This window comes from Dreissena polymorpha, chromosome 7 (assembly GCF_020536995.1).
Source record: "Dreissena polymorpha isolate Duluth1 chromosome 7, UMN_Dpol_1.0, whole genome shotgun sequence".
In the NCBI taxonomy this organism is placed as follows: Eukaryota; Metazoa; Mollusca; class Bivalvia; order Myida; family Dreissenidae; genus Dreissena; species Dreissena polymorpha.
In genome coordinates this window covers 35,902,458-35,920,293 of record NC_068361.1, presented here as the reverse complement: position 1 = coordinate 35,920,293, position 17,836 = coordinate 35,902,458, and the positions used below count along the sequence as shown (strand labels likewise).

At 35.7% G+C, this 17,836-nt stretch overlaps 1 protein-coding gene across 1 annotated transcript in view; it reads left to right on the top strand.

Annotated features, from left to right (window-relative positions):
* Window positions 1-78: 78 nt before the first annotated feature.
* Window positions 79-17,836, top strand: part of LOC127838473 (protein mono-ADP-ribosyltransferase PARP14-like) — a 61,726-nt gene continuing 43,968 nt past the window's right edge. The window contains exons 1-7 of the mRNA XM_052366258.1: window positions 79-326; window positions 820-1,056; window positions 2,408-3,658; window positions 4,739-4,988; window positions 5,840-6,036; window positions 6,631-6,729; window positions 12,211-12,308. Of these exons, the coding sequence (XP_052222218.1) occupies window positions 3,136-3,658; window positions 4,739-4,988; window positions 5,840-6,036; window positions 6,631-6,729; window positions 12,211-12,308 (1,167 nt within the window). The 5' untranslated portion in view covers window positions 79-326; window positions 820-1,056; window positions 2,408-3,135. The remainder of the gene's footprint in view (window positions 327-819; window positions 1,057-2,407; window positions 3,659-4,738; window positions 4,989-5,839; window positions 6,037-6,630; window positions 6,730-12,210; window positions 12,309-17,836) is intronic.

Here is a 17,836-nt window from a genome sequence, read left to right as displayed (position 1 = left end):
GTTAGTACACTTATAAATAAAAACACGTCGATACATAGCAACGTTGATTAATAAAGACTTTCCTTTGTATGTAGTTGCCAAGGATGTCGCTGGAAGAGTACACACCATTGAAGGGCAGACGTTGGAAGTGACATTTTACACTCCACCGGTTCCTCCACCTAATTACCCAAACAAGCTGCTGATCAAAGGACTGAACCCCAAAACTTCATTTAGTTTTCTGGAACTATATATAGAAAGCAAAACAAAACGTGCCCTGGTGAAAGACTTACTGACTTACCATATTGATAATGATGATACTGTTCTTGTAACAGTTAATGGAGAAATAGGTATGTTTTGTTAAATGAAATAATTTGTTGTTAAAGTTTTGGTTTAAATGCGTCAACATGGCGTATTTAAATATAGGATCTTGCATAAGTGGTCGTTTTGTATTGGATTTATTAAACGAGTTATCTAAATAAAGAAATAAACGAGGCTTGCCGAGTTTTTACCTTTATTTAAATGACGAATTTAATACATTCAATACAAAATGACCACGAATCTAAGGTTCTATTTATAACATGACCAACAAATTTTCTTTTTCTTTTATGCTGTTTTCATCGTTAATTCACATTGTAAAAGAGTTCAACTGAAGAAATTCGCTGGAATAATATCGTCATTTCGTCAAAAAATGACGTCATTTCACAGTTATATAACTTGTGTAATAACACTCGTGTAACAAAACAAAATTGAGCATTACGTTATTTCAATCCTGGAGCGAAAGTCCTGTTATAAATATATATAAAGCACGATGAATATTACAGATATACATATATATTACAGATATACAGACAGTGCAAGAGGCATGCAAAACCGCCCCACTAGAAGGTTCTTTCTTAAAGATTCTTCAAGTTCCCATGTCCAAGATTGTACTCGTATCCAACATTAGCGAGGCTGTTACAGAAGATATGTTATCTTTGTATTTTGAAAGTGTACAAAGAAGCAATGGAGGTCCAGTCGAAAAAGTTGCGATGTTTTCCAAACAGAACTACTGCCTTGTACATTTCGTTGACTACAAAAGTAAGAAAAAGTGAATTGTATATTCGTTTTACAACTAATGTAATTTACCCGCAGTTATATTAAGATTTGAAATCGATTTTTATCTGAACAATTATGCTGATTCTGCAAATTACCTTCTGGTCTCAGAAAATGCACGTATGGTCTTAGAAGCCTTTTAAATCATACATATATGAAAAAAAGTATACTGTTTATTAAGGCATAACTGCAATCAGTATAGAGTTGTATGGATTATTGGGTAATTGTTGGTTCACATTAAATTTTAGCGAATTTGTTATGTTGGCACTTGCGTTATGAACCATGATTATAAAGCATTACTTTAGTAAGGAGAATGCAAAGAATAGGAGATATGCATAGTACGCATATGACTGATATTTTGTTTGGGATTCACATTAATTTGATGTAAGTAACATACACAGATTGACTAATGTAACTTATTCACTATTCATTGTATCATTTCTGAAGTCAATACATCGAAATGATATGTGCCTTTTGTGTCTAAGTAAGTCAAGCATTTTTCGAAATTGCGTTATATGTGTCATATGAAATGCAGAACTGTACATTATACAATTAAATAATGCAGGCGGGAGTCGTGTATTAACATCACCTAAAAGGTGTCATATAAAAATAACAACAACATATGTGACTCGTAAATATTTCAATAAACACAACACTGCGCGTATAACGTTAAAAAATATATCTGGTGTGTAAGGCGTCACATATTAAATTAGCTCAGTATTGCTTAGAGTACCACATAGGATGATCTGGTATTCAATGGCAGAACATATACTTGATCCGACTGCATCTCGGTCGATATGTATTTCAACCGATGGATATCCGATCAATTACACTGGGGCTGTGGTATATTATTGTGGTTTATTACTTGAATCACACAGTGTTAGGCGCAAGCTCGGTTTCTTGCCTGTATGAAAACCCATATTGTTTTCGTATTGTGTTGAAATATGTGACCCTATGATAATGCATTTCTCTTTATATTTGTTTGCTGTCTTTAATTTCCAAATTATTGTCTTCTATATGTTTATGTTACACTAAATATCCATAGAGTCGACACGTGCATCAATGCAATTTTTTTTACTGCTTAACAACGTTATTTCGCATATAAAAAATGATGTTTTATCATATTGCATGACGTTTGTCATTGACCAGTGGGCAACAATTAAAGTTTTCGTGTACATCCTAAGATTCGTTTTCGAAAAATAGAAAAACCACTATGAGTTAGTTAATTCTACGATAAGTCAACGGTTTTCTAAAATTTAAAGAGACATTTGGCATAAAATATATTGTAAACTACTGCATGACAATTGAATACTTTTCGTGTGTGTTTTACTAACAGGTGTTGATAATGTTCTGTCAAAAGAGCAGAAGCTTGACGGAAGACTGCTCGAAGTTAAGAGATACTTCCAATGCATAGGGCGGGCAGAAGGGGACACGGTTGATCGGAGATTGGCAAAAATACAGATTACTGACTTGACTGTTATTGAAATAAAAATGCTAATAGCAGACAAATTTGATCGTGAAATAGAAGAAAAATATACTGGTGCTAAAGTGACAATTAATCAAGAAAACCACGAAATAGAAATAGAAGGAGTTGATTCAGTGGTGAAAGACATTCGAGTGGAAATGTACCAAAGAAAAGATACTTACAAGAAAATACAAACAACAAGTCCGATTAAATTAGAACAAATATATAGGAGCAAGATTGTGGACGAATACATTGAACATAAACTTAAACAGGCCGATGTTATTGCGGTTTGGGAAGCAGAAAACGGCAAGCTGCACGTTATTAGCAAAAGTGGTGAAATGGTCGATAAAGCAGTTACTATTGTTCAAACGTCTGTGAAAATAGGCCCCCCAGTAAAATTAACAACTGAAAATAAATCATTAATTGAGACGACTCAATGGAAAGAATTTCTATCAAAATTAAGCACAGAACACACAGGCAAGTTGAACATCGACATTTCCGAAGAATAAGAAATAATTTTTCTTTCAACGGATGACATACACGATGAATTACTGGAAGACATCCATGATTTCCTAGATACAAATACAATATACGCCGTAATGTGGCGTGTTGAAGAAAATGTACTGCAACTTCTAATGCAACATCATAGGCTTGATGTACGGCAAATAACGAAGGGAACAAATGTCAAATGTAAAGATCAATCGTTTGGTTTTGAATTATCTGGAACAAAGAATGACCTCGAAAGTGCCAAACGAAAGCTTGATACCTTTGTCGCCCAAATAACGGAAGAACCATATTCGGTATCCAAACCCGGTATTTCTGAATTTTGGAAATCCGACAAAGGTCGTGGTATACAAAATTATGTTGAAACCGCACATCATGTTATTTTAAAATCATCATATGACAAAAGCAACGAGAGACAAGATGCATTCGATATAGGGGCTATATCGGGAGATCATCATTCAGGAAATTATGTAATGGCCTCATGCACCGTGTATGGAACAAAGATGATAAGTGTAACACGAGGTGATTTAACAGACCTAGATGTTGATGTTATTGTCTATTCTGCAAATCCAATGCTACAACTAAACAGTGGACTTGGGAAAGCAATCTTGACAAAAGGTAACTTTAAAAGTTATTTACACTTTAGTGTATGTATGTTTTTATTTGATTTGCCAAGGCTGTTATAATTGTACATGCAGAGATATGTTCATCGGTCATCACTTTCTTTATGCCAATGTTGACACACGCGTCTTTGCTTTTTTAACATGAAACAAGTATACCTTAATCCAATCCAAATGCCTTGATGTTTGCTTTTAAATTTTATCGTTATATCGTAAACAGGTTTAAATGAAATAGTTACTTGCAATCAAGAAATATACAATTATATGTTTAAATTGTTAATTTGTTGCAAACAATATAAAAATAGGCGGACAGTCCATGGACAACAAATTAAAAAAAACATGTATTGTACTTATTTATGAATGTAAAACAACTTTCGTTCTTTCCTGTTTGATTTCTATTTTAGAAATCACAATAGTGTTTATTAAAGTGTTTACAATATCACATAACTTTAGCAACATCCTTCATCATGATCTGTTTTGTGATTAGACACCTTGTAGGATGTATTCGCAAATTAACTGGTACATGCGTTCACGGTGTGCGCTTTGAACATACTTGTGTATTTCTTTCATATATAACCGTATTTGTTTACACCAGTTGCAAAATAAACTGTTTTTTAATAATTTGCTTCTCTGCTATTTGCGAAATAATGTGATAGAATTGCGCGGACTGTTCAGTTGACATAATGAAACCGATCGTTGAACGTGATTCCTTCACGCGCGGAAACACGTTAGTTGGGGCACTTAGAATGTAAAGATAAATACGTATGACAAAGTTAGCTATTTTACTGACACCGATGAAAAACAGAAATATACTACCCTGATCCTATCTGTACATTCATAGCAATTCAGGAACTATATTTTGAATAACATTAGTACATGTAATTATAACTGAATACTGCTTCCAAAACAAACGACACCGTGCTGTAACTACGTGGTAGCGTGGTGATTTAATTAAGGCATACTTATAACCATTATGTTTAAAATACAATACTCATAAAAGTAGTAAAATATATTTACTAATTATGCTTCTATCCGAGTGATTTTTGAAGGCAATAAAAACCCATCTACAATTTTGCAGGTGGCTCGTCAATAACGTCTGAGTGCGAGCAGTTTATAAAGACATATAAAACACTAGGCGAAGGAGACGTGTTTGTGTCAAAAGCAGGCACATTAAAGGCCAAGAGTATAGTTCACGTCGCAAGTCCTCAGTGGAGCAACGACGACGACGATAGCAAATTAATGAAGGTAGTAGTAAAGGCCATGTGTCAGGCATCCCAAAATGACCATAAGTCTCTGGCGATACCTGCTCTGAGTTGTGGAACTTATGGGTAAGATTTAAGAAATCATCGACGGGTAACCGTTGGTTATTGCGGTATTAACCAACGGTATGGAGTTCCGATGCATAGGAATTAAATCACGATGGCGTAGCCCGAGTGGTTTGATAACAAGCATCGGAACGAGATACCGTTGGTTAACACCGCAAAAACCAACGGTTACCCGTCGATTATTTCGATTCTAACACGATTTCATTAATAAGATATCCGCGATTTAAAGGTTATAAATTAGAATTATATTAACCGAACGTCCTCCACTTTTCCGCCAAAACGTTACGTCATCACAACAATTAAAATCAAATGACGTCGTCTTCATTCATAAACAGTGCGCGGACAATCAAAGTGAAGTCACTTTAAACAACCGTTGGTATATCGGGGTAATAGCCAACATTAGTTTTCCTTCTTTGCATATAGAAAACAAGTCACGTGCCATGGTAGAATGTTATATAAATAATTGGTGTACTTGCACCTTAAAATTTCAAGTTCACACATGTTTATTTGTACTTTCAAAAGTTATTTAATCCAATCGACAATCAAGAAATAAAACGTATTGAATTAAGTCACATGATAAATGGCAGGAAGTTTTACAGAGTGTTAATATTCACGCTAAAGCATGCGACCTTTTTGAAGTAAATCGAATAGGTAAACCCAGTTTGTACCAAACGCACTGTGTAGAATAGATGACATTCGCACAAAACTTTCAAACGTAATTGAATTTATGTTATACCTAAGAAATAGTTTTCATGGAACGGAATGTATGTCTGACAACAGGTATGTTTTGAGCACATAATGTTAATTTATCTTGAGTATATATGGTTCTTATGTTAGTTTTTTTTGTCCGGTAGATACCCGGTCGACAGAGCTACATGTGCTATCGTGGCGGCCGTCAATAATTTCTTCCGAGAAATGCCACATTCTGACCTGACAAGCATATACCTGTGTGACATGACTGAAGAAACTACCAATGGATTTATTAAAGGACTCGAAAGAGAATGGGGAGCACATAGTGTTCGCCGGTACAATCGACCAAAAATGCGAACAGGTAAGATTGTGATGTCAGATCGCAATGCATTACATATGCATCGAACCTTTCGGTTTTCATTCATAGTGATATTATATTGTTTGCATAATAAAATATACATATACAAAAGTAGTATAACTCCGGAAACATTTTTATGTTGAAAAAACAAACTTGTCCGCTAGTTTTTCATTTAAAGCAATCGATCCATTGTCTACAAAATACAAGACTACAAACTATATACATATACTAAAACATTTAACACACAACCATGATTAAAGCCGAGTTAACCTCATTGGATCGGTCAATCCAATGAATTGGGAGTATCTATCGGTTGAAGTGAGTTCAAACCTTAGACTTAGCCCAGCCATATTAAAAAACGTTTAACTGTAAATGCATAATAATCTCATAGCATCTGATTTCGAATTACACAACTTACTTCACATTTGAATAGCAATATAATATAGCATATTAATAACCCGAAAATCAACGGCATATTCTTTATTTGGAACAAAACGGGTTATGTTTTTCTACATTTCTATATAACATCTTCAAAGGTTTATGTATTTTTGATACTACAATGTACCAGGCTGTTAGCATCGTTTTAAACATTTTCAGATACAGTACATACCCCTGGAATGAGGTTTGCAATGGACAGGACGGGCAATGCTGACATTGGAACACAACGACTTAGCACTAAAAGCACTAAGGGTATTGGTAAGTTTTAATTACATGCATGCTATTATTTACACATTTATATCTGTGTGGATGTATATGTCCATTCAACCGGATGCACTCGTTTATTTCCTATAAAATATCAATTCGTTCATGTTGAATTAATACAATAAACTGTACTGATCACTAATCTTTAATCAAATTCCCAACTAATCTTATGTATATAGCAAAATCTTAAAGAAATGTGTCATTGCAATGCAGTCTTCAAACCAACCTCAGGTACACATATTCCCACATATCAAAGCAAAACATAACGAAACAGCTTCATTTACATTCATATATGTATTGGCGTAAAGTCTTGGAAATGACTATAGAATATTACAACATAATCAACTAATAAATGAATAAATTATACATCTAGGGAGTTATTACAATTCAATCATAACGTTCAGCCAACAACTCGCTTAGATATGTTTTTCGCTTCTATGTATTGTAGATGTTAGCTCTAGTCTTTTATAAATCAGGTAATATGACACTATACTCATGCCGATTTACAATTGGCCCCTTTAATAAAGATTGACATTAAAATATTTATCATGTTAAGCATTTTAAAAGACAGGTCGAACGTAATTATTGTTTACGCTGGATATTAATCTTATGACTCATGTTCATTCTCAAAGTTAATGGTACGGAAAATCTTACTTAATATATACAACAAAAATCTCATTAAACACAACTGTATACCTAATACGTTGCTTTACACGATAAGGCCGATCATCTGTTATTTTGAACGCAGTCCCTTTCAAAAAATACTCCGGATTTCAGGCAATATTGATTTAGTGAAAAACAAAACATATTCTCAAATTATATAATTTAAGAGAATGTTAATATAAAACATGAAGTTAAACATGAAGTTCTTTTATAAGTCATGTGTGGAGGATGGTCTTATTACTCGGAATCAACTATACAGTCATAATTGTTAGTAAAATCGAATCAGTTTCAATAAAACAAACAATTTGATACCAAGATGAAATATAATTTAAAAACAAAATGGAACGCAAACAGTAAAAACTTTTTTTTTAAATATTACGCCCGCATGCTCATGCCGTCATTATTAACACGTCATATGACAAAAGTCATATTCTTTCCCGCTAAATCTGCAGATTTTAAGCGATGTTTTCATTATTTCTTTAAATCGGGGTCGTAGTGGTATGATAAACAGAAACACAGGTCACTGCCTGATCGTTTTGTAATATATCAAGCTCGCCGTTATATTATTTTAAGCCTTGCCTGATACATTACAAAAAGATCAGACAGTAACCAGTTATGCTCTGTGTGTATTAACATTCTAAAATAATTTAATTGTTAAGCTTCTTGAAGCAGTTGTTTTTTAAGTCAGTTACCGCCTGTTGGCTTTAGGTCAGACTTGCATGTCAAAAGTGTCATTCTTTTATGCAGATTATAAGATATATTTAACCTTGCCCTAAATAACGTTTGTCCATCAATGGACATTTTCCATAAATAAAAAAATAAAAAAATATGAGAACATAAATAATCAAATGCTTCCGTTTTTGTTTTGACAATATGACTCGTGTAATCTTTTTTATACCAAATACTTTATGGATAACGTCGAATTAATGTAACTTCTAATATATAATTTTGTTATTGTATTATTTACTTTTTTATATAAATACATATATACATAAACCGAAATACTTATATTATGAGTGATGCAACAAAACCCATTTGCATTTACAATCAAGTCAGTGTTTCAAGAAGTATCAACGTTTGCATCTCAAACTAGACAACAGGCTATCGGATTAACTCAAACTTTGGCCGTTCTTAACAAAATATATATGTATGTATATATACATTTGTCCTAAAATATCCCTATCAATATTGCATGATTTGTATTATGAAAACATTTAACCGGTTACGCATTTCAACGGAATAGACATGAGGGCCAGGCTAAATAAAACCATCTTTCTGCGTTTGATAATGACAAGGAGGGGGTCACTACGGGTCAACATGTGCTACAGTCATGTTCCGGATGTACTCGTTGGTCTATGGCTCTTTGTAGGAGATGTGGAGAAGTCTTCATAGACACTTGTGTTCAAACGCCTGTATCCTGTGTGATAAGGCTAGCAGCCTTACAGTTGGATGGATAATACAAGGGACTTTTCGGACCTCAGCAATAGTGCTACCATTCTTGGACAGGGTTGCTTCAAAGTACAATATAGATGAAGCTGGTAATTTATTTCAGCTTCTTGCCGTTCATGTTGATGTCTGCACGGATGTTGTTCGTGCTGTTCACCATGATCTTTAAGGTCCGTGCATACATCCATCTTGTATGCTCATGCGCTTTCACAAAGTCTCTTGGTGAGGCATTCGAGTTCAATGTGAAAGTCACTCATGGGGTCAATGTCAATGTCATCAGCGAATTTCAAGTTAGATATCGGTCTGCAACCGATGGAGATGAAGTTGTGGTGGTCTTTCAGGGTTCACTCCCGGCAATTTACCAGCCTTTAAACTGATTGATGCCTCCTTTAGCTTTAGTATGGACGGGTTTTCGTTATCATCTTCTGGTCAGGGATCGTTATGAGACTGGGTCTGCACCTGGAAGTTGTAAAGGTCGCTGCAATATTCGGTCCACCTGTTCAGGACTACGGCACTCTTGGTCAGGCGGTTCCCGGTAGCGTCTGCTATTACACTGGCATTGGGTTGACTTGAGGGTTTTGGGGGTGCCCTAATCCTTCTTTCTGTTGTCTGTGGTCATCTGTTTGTCAATGTTGATAATACCTCTTCAATCCACTCCCTCTTGGCCTCTTGAGTCTTCTTCCTGACCTCCATGTTCGCTTTCTTGCACTCTGACTTAGTACTGGTGTAATTCTAATGCCTGAACTCTCTTCTTTTGACGCAGAGGTGGATGATCGCTGTCGGCAACCATTGCTTGTTCTTTCTTCTCTGTTTTTCATCAACGTCTTCGGTATATTACCAAAAGACTTTGTTGATGTTGTCAGTGAGGTTGTCAATGTCATCGTGTAAGATGTTCAGAGCTGCAAACTTGCAAACTATCTGTGCTTGAAATTCCTCTGCTATCTCTGGGATCTTTAAATTTTTCCCAAGTTTAATTTAATGTGAGGTTCTTGGTGATACGCTTTTTCGTAAGCTTCAGCTTGATGGTGTAAACTAAGTCATGGTTACAGCCGATGTCTGCGCCCGGAAACGCTCTTATGTTCGCCTTGTTGATCCTTGAATTGAACCGTGTTATCGCCAGTACCAATCTTGTTGTGTACTTGTCAATTTTGAGCATGCTAGGTCGCTGTTATGAATGGTTTGTATGGATGCATCGTGTTGGGTAGGTTGAGTTGGCGGTTTATTGCGAACTCAAGAAGTCTCAGCCCTCTTTCGTTCGTCTCTCCTTTACGAATTCTACTTACTGTCCCTAACTAGTCTTGGTAGGTGTTAGGTCAAATTTGTCGTTCAAGTCTTGGACAATGTGGATGTGTTTCTTCGGGAACATCGCTATGATGCGCACTGACTCTTATTAAAACTGCCCGATCTCCTCGTCTTTATAGTCTGATGTTGGTTCGTAGACCTGGATGACGGTGATGCTGTTAGGGCTCGCTGTAGTTGAGCCTGCAGGAGACAGGGGTGCAACAACTGATTACGTTGTTAATTACCTCTTCGTAACAATGAAAGCAATCCCGTTGCGATATTTGGAAACCTCCCCGCTGAACCACATCGTGTTTCCCTCGCCCATGCATATTTCTCCGAAGCCTAGTGACCTTACCTCGGCTAGTCAGAAGATGTATCAACGGTAGCGCATAAGCTCGTCTTTCAGTTCGTATATTTTTTCCGCATGCATTGTGTGTTTCTTACGTTACATATTCCTATGATGGTGCCCAATGTTGTCATAATTATCGCTTAATAAGCTCCAGTTGCTAACTTTTCGCATCCACCATGGATACTTGCAGTGGAGTGCGCTGTCATTGTTAATCCCAGCCCCGACTGATCCTTCTCGGTCTTCTGTAGTTGTGTCCTCATCATTTTCTTTCAGTGGGATGTTTGGTTGTTCCGTGAGATAGTACTTTGTCGCTTTGCAGCAGCTCCCTCGGTAGGACGGGAACCATTGTTTTACTTGACACTTAACTTTCACATCAGGTTCAGGGACCATGCTCCGATCACACCCTAATAACCGCTTCTGCTGGCGCACGAAATAAAGTTAGGAGTCTGGCATGTTGTGTACGAACAGCTGTAAGTTCTGAAAAAGGCAACTGGCTTCGCCAAGATTGACTAAAGCCCATTGAAAGTAAAAAGAGGACAAGCCTTAGTAAAATGTTCACATAAAGGCTCAAAAACACATGTAACAGTAAAATATTACGTTATTTCATTCGTCTTATTTTATATGTCGTTATAATTGACGATGCAATGTTTAATTATTTTTTTTATAACGTCCAGCACTTTTTAATATTCTCGCATGATCCAGGGGCGCATCGAGGGAAATCGCGGGAATCGCTGTGTGGGTTTCGGATAACTCGACCTATCACAATATATTGCTGCCAAAATCTGTTTTATGTATGTACGTATGTAAAATGGCCATGAGGTAAAAAAAATAAGAAACTAAAATCCGCCCATGGGTTTAAAATCCTCAAGACCCGAACTATCCGGACTTGCTTAAAGAAACGCCGAGTGGACTCACTAAATTTGTATGATAAATTATAAGATGTGATAACTAAACGCTAGGTATCATTTAACAACTTTGTTTAATCACTTCCTAAAGTAATGCCTTATACTTATAAGTGGATGGCTCAAGTAATACTCTATGAAGGTCCATTTATACAATACTATCTAGATCAATACCAATGACAACACACCGATAAATATTACACACTTTTTCAAAATCATCATTTTGTGAGGGCCTACTGCAAAACATACTAAAAAGCATAGCATTAGCATATTTCCTTTCACTTGTACACATAGTATGATGTTATTGTTGCTTTTTGAATCAATTCTATAAATAAACATTAGCTCCTTAAATAGAACTATCGCTTGTCTGTTAGAAAAGAGTTTGTTTCAGCTGGTTGGCCTTTGGTATAATGTATAACACGAATGGCGGAGTTTCGAGTGCCAAATAACGCAATACACGATACTTTTACATACTCTAAGAACAATCGATTTGCCCTTATATTCCTTTTTAGTATATACTTAGTTTTCGAATATGAGCTCATGTTTATTGTGGTTAAGAAGCTGATTATAATAATAGAATTTTTTTTTTTATTTCTGCTCTATGATGTTGCATGAAGTCATCAGACGCAGAAAATAGTAGTCCATCTAGCGTGATAATACTCGAGCGGAAAAAACACACGAGATGCATTTCTTTTCTATGGAAATGAGTTTCACGTATTGAACCAGTCTTAGGTTTACAAAAAGTGTACACAGGTTAATAATTAACTGTTATATAATATATTTTATGACAACTTATATAATCTTTACAATTCACAATTTAATTACTCGCCGCAGGCCCCACATTGCCAGTGAATAACCCGGGAATAGGTACTTCAGTCGTACTAGGAAACATTCGTGTATCCATGAAGAAAGCTGCACTTGCTGATCAAACCGTAAGTAATAAATGTGGTCCTTATAAAGATGTTTGTAAAATAGATTGTTTAACATTTAACGGAAGAATGAAGCATTGGCCTACAGTTACGGAAATAATGCACAAGTTTACTTAATTAAAAAAAGTATCAATTATCCTTTATATGTTTTTTCCAGCAGTTTTAATAGTATTATTAAGCTCTAAGTATTGCGAAAAAAATGGTATGTGATATATTCGCCTGATAGCGAAAATTAATCGTTTATCGAAAGCTTATAGAATGAATCGTTTATTATATATACATTATTATACAAACAGGTACGTAGTAAAGGGGTATACTGAAATCGTCATTGACATCTGTCCGTTTGTTTGTCCGCTTATTTAAACATGTACGGAGGCGTTCCCCGACCGACACTTTCTAATGTACAACTGTCAAACATTAATTTTTCCTAATGATAGTATGCATGTTATATCTTACGTTCAGTGTTACAACGTATATTTCCAGGTCTCAAATGTTTGTACTTAAATTTTGTCCGTAGCATAATTCTAAAACTAAAAGGGGAATCAATCTGAAACTTAAAAAGTAGACAGCATTGAGGGGAACTGCAGGACACAATTATCATTACTCTTGTTCGAAAAGTTTTAGAGTTATATCCCTTTTTTAACGTGTGTACTAAATAGTGTGCGGAGTGTATCTTAAAAACTTAAATAGTTATTACTTGAAACGTGTATCTCATTTAAACATTATACGATACACAAGAATTAAACCTGTTTTTTCTATATGTTAAGAGTTATAACCTGCTAACGATATATGTACGGATATCTGTGTCCGGATCATATGTTGAACGTTGTGAAATATATTAACTGTAAACTGAAAAGGTAAGTTTATCTCATAGTTGGATGTGAAGTTTAAAAGAAACACGACTATTATTTCAATTATTTTTGAGTTATTGCCCTTCATAATGTGTAATACCTAAATTTTGTTCGGAGCATATCTTTATAGGGTATAATTTGTAAATTTAATATGTTGGTAGGTCTCCAGGGGATGAAATGCATAAAAACCATAACACCTGCTTTCGTTATTTCTTAGAAATTGCCCGTGTGATGTTCATGCTGAAATTTTATCAATGGCATATAATTTGACCTTTAATAATCGGAATCAAGATAGAACTTCTTGGTAGAAAGCTTTACTTAACACCTGAAATGCCAATGCCCTCTGTAAAGTGGTACGAGAGGTATTTCAGACTTTACCGTTACAGTTCTAGTTGAAACTAAAACACATTAAAAAACGTCAATGTAACTGTATATTCCGGTGTATGGTGTGCACTTAGAAGCCCATTATGAGCATATACATATACCATGTTAAGAACATTTACTTGATCATTAATGTAACTGCTCTCAAATTCATATAAAATAAAACTTCAGCTGCATCAGTAGGGAAGTAAACCCGTATCACTATGCTGTCCTATATTTATGGCAAGGTAGTAATTTTAAAACAGTGGGACGAAAAATAATTGCACTAGACAAAAAATGCACGTACATAACAAACGCACATTGAGAAACAAAATCAATGCACCAGACAAGAAATACACGTACATAACAAACGCACATTGAGACTCAAATCCAATCCACCAGACAAGAAATACACGTACATAACCAGCGCACATTGAGACACAAAACAAATGAACAAGGCAATAAATACATGTATATAACAACGCACGTTGAGACATGAAACAAATGAACCAGACAAGAAATACACGTACATAACCAGCGCACAGTGAGACACAAAACACATGAACCAGACATGAAATAAACGTACATAACAAACGAACTTTGAGACACAAAACAAATGCACCATACAAGAAATACACGTACATAACAAACGCACATTGAGAAACAAAACAAATGAACCAGACAGGAAAGACATGTACATAACAAACGCACATTAAGAAACAAAACACATGAAGCAGACAAGAATTAAACGTACATAACCAGCGAACATTGAGACACAAAACATATGAACCAGACAAGAAATACACGTACATAACAAACGCACATTGAGACATAAAACACATGACCAGACAAGAAATACCTGTACATAACAAACGCAAATTGAGATTCAAAACAAATGCACCAGACAAGAAACACACCTACATAACCAGCGAATATGGAGACACAAAACACATGAACAAGACAAGAAATGCATGTAGATAACCAGCGAACAGTGAGACACAAAACACATGAACAAGACAAGAAATACCCGTACATAACAAACGCACATTGAGACTCAAAACAAATGCACCAGACAAGAAATACATGTTCATAATCAGCGCACAGTGAGACACAAAACACATGAACCAGAAAAGAAATACCCGTACATAACAAACGCACATTGAGACACAAAACAAATGCACCAGACAAGAAATACATGTACATAACAAACGCACATTGAGACATAAAACACATGAACCAGACAAGAAATACATGTTCATAATCAGCGCACAGTGAGACACAAAACACATGAACCAGAAAAGAAATACACGTACATAACCAGCGCACATTGAGACACAAATCACATGAACCAGACAAGAAATGCACGTATATAACAAACGCACATTGAGACACAAAACACATGAACCAGAAGAAAATTCACGTATATAACAAACGCAAATTGAGACACAAAACACATGAACCAGACAATAATAACACATATATAACAAACGCACATTGAGGCACAAAACAAATGCACTTGGCAAAAATATACGTACATAAAAAACGCACATTGAGACACAAAACAAATGCACCAGACAAGAAATACACGTACATACGCAGCGCACATTTAAACACAAAACACATGAACCAGACAACAAATACACGTACATAACCAGCGCACATTGAGGCACAAATCACACGAACCAAACAAGAAACACATGTACATAACAAACGCACAAAACACACGACAGACAAGAAGTACAAGTACATAACAGCGCATAGTGAGACACAAAACACATGAACCAGACAAGAAATATACGTACATAACCAGCGCACATTGAGACACAAAACAAATGCACCAGACAAGAAATACACGTACATACCCAGCGCACATTGACACACAAAATACATGAACCAGACAAGGAATACATGTACATAACAAACGCGCATTGAGACACTTAAATACATGAACCAAACAAGAAATACACGTACATAACCAGCGCACTGTGAAACACAAAACAGATGAACCATACAAGATATACACGTACATAAAAAAAGAATATTGAGACACAAAACAATTGCACGAGACAAGAAATACACGTACATAAAAAGCAAACATTGAGACACAAAACAAATGCACCATACCAGAAATACACGTACAAAAAAAGAACTATTGAGACACAAAAAATACACCAGACTAGAAATAGACGTACATAGAAAACGAATATTGGAACACAAAACAAATGCACCATACAAGAAATACACGTATATAAAAACTAACATTAAGGCACAAAACAAATGCGCCAAACAAGAAATACACGTACATAACACACGCACAGTGAGACACAAACCACTTGAACCAGACAAGAAATACACGTACATAACCAGCGCACAGTGAGACAAAACACATGAACCAGTCAAGAAATATACGTACATAACCAGCGCACATTAAAACACAAAACACATGAACCAGACAAGAAATACACGTACATAACCAGCGCTGGCTGAGACAAAAAACACATGGACCAGACAATAAATTCACGTACATAACCAGCGCACAGTTAGACACACAAAAACATGAACCAGACAAAATATACACGTACATGACAAACGCACATTAAGACACAAAACACATGAACCAAATGGGAAATACACGTACACAGCAAACACACAGAGAGACACAAAGCCAATGAACCTGACAAGAAATACACGAACATAACCAGCGCACATTGAGACACATAAAACATGAACCAGACAAGAAATACACGTACATAACAAACTCACAATGTAACACAAAACACATGCACCAGACAAGAAATACACGTACATAACAAGCGCACATTGAGACAAAAACTAATGAACCAGACATTACATACACTGTACATAACAAGCGCACATTGAGACACAGAATACACGAACCAGACAAAAAATACATGTACATAGCCAGCGCACATTGATACACAAAACACATGAACCAGACAATAAATACACGTACATAACCAGCGAACATTGAGACACAAAACAAATGCACCAGACAAGAAATACACGTACATAACCAGCGAACGTTGAGACATAAAACAAACGAACAATACAAGAAATACAAGTACATAACAAACGCCCATTGAGACACAAACCACATGAAACAGACCAAAACTACTTGTACATAAAAAACGAACATTGAGACACAAAACAATTGAACCAGACAAGAAATACACGTAAATAACCAGCGCACAGTGAGACACAATACAAATGCAATAGAAAGAAAAACACGTACATACACAAAGGCACATTGAGACACAAAACACATGAACAGGACAAAAAATACCCGTACATAACAAGCGCACATTGAGACATAAAACTAATGCAAAAGACAAGAAATACACGTACATAACAAGTGCACCTTGAGACACAAAACACATGAACCAGACAAGAAATACACGTACATAGCCAGCGCACAGTGAGACACAAAACACGGGAGCCAACCAGACAAGAAATACTCGTACATAACAAATGCAAATTGAGACACACAGCAAATGCACCAGACAAAAAATACAGGTACATTACAAGCGCACATTGAAACACAAAACACATGAACCTGAAAATATATAAACGTACATAACCAGCGCAAATTGAGACACAAAACAAATGAACCAGACAAGAAATACATGTTAATAAGAAGCGCACATTAAGACACAAAATAGATATACCAGACAAGAAATAAATGTACATTACAAACGCACAAAGAGTCACAAAACAGATGCACCAGACAAGAAATAAATGTACATAACAAAAGCACTTTGAGACACGAAACAAATGCAACGGACAAGAAATGCAGTTACATAAAATACGCACATTGAGACACAAAACATTTGAATCAGACAAGAAATACACGTACATAACAAGCGCACGTTGAGACACAAAACTAATGCAACAGACAAGAAATACACGTACATAACTAGCGCACTTTGAGACACAAAACACATGAACCAGAAAAAAATACACGTACATAACCAGCGCATAGTGAGACACAAAACACATGAACCAGACAAGAAATGCACGTACATAACAAACGCACATTGAGACACACAACAAATGCACCAGAAAGAAAAACTGGCACATAACACACGCACATTGAGACACTAAACACATGAACCAGACAATAAATACACGTACATAACCAGCGCACATTGAGACAAAAAACACATGAACCAGACAAGAAATACACATACATAACACACGCACATTGAGACACAAAACAAATGCACCAGACAAGAAATACATGTGCATTACAAACGCTCATGGAGACACAAAACAAATGCACCAGACAAGAAATGAATGTAA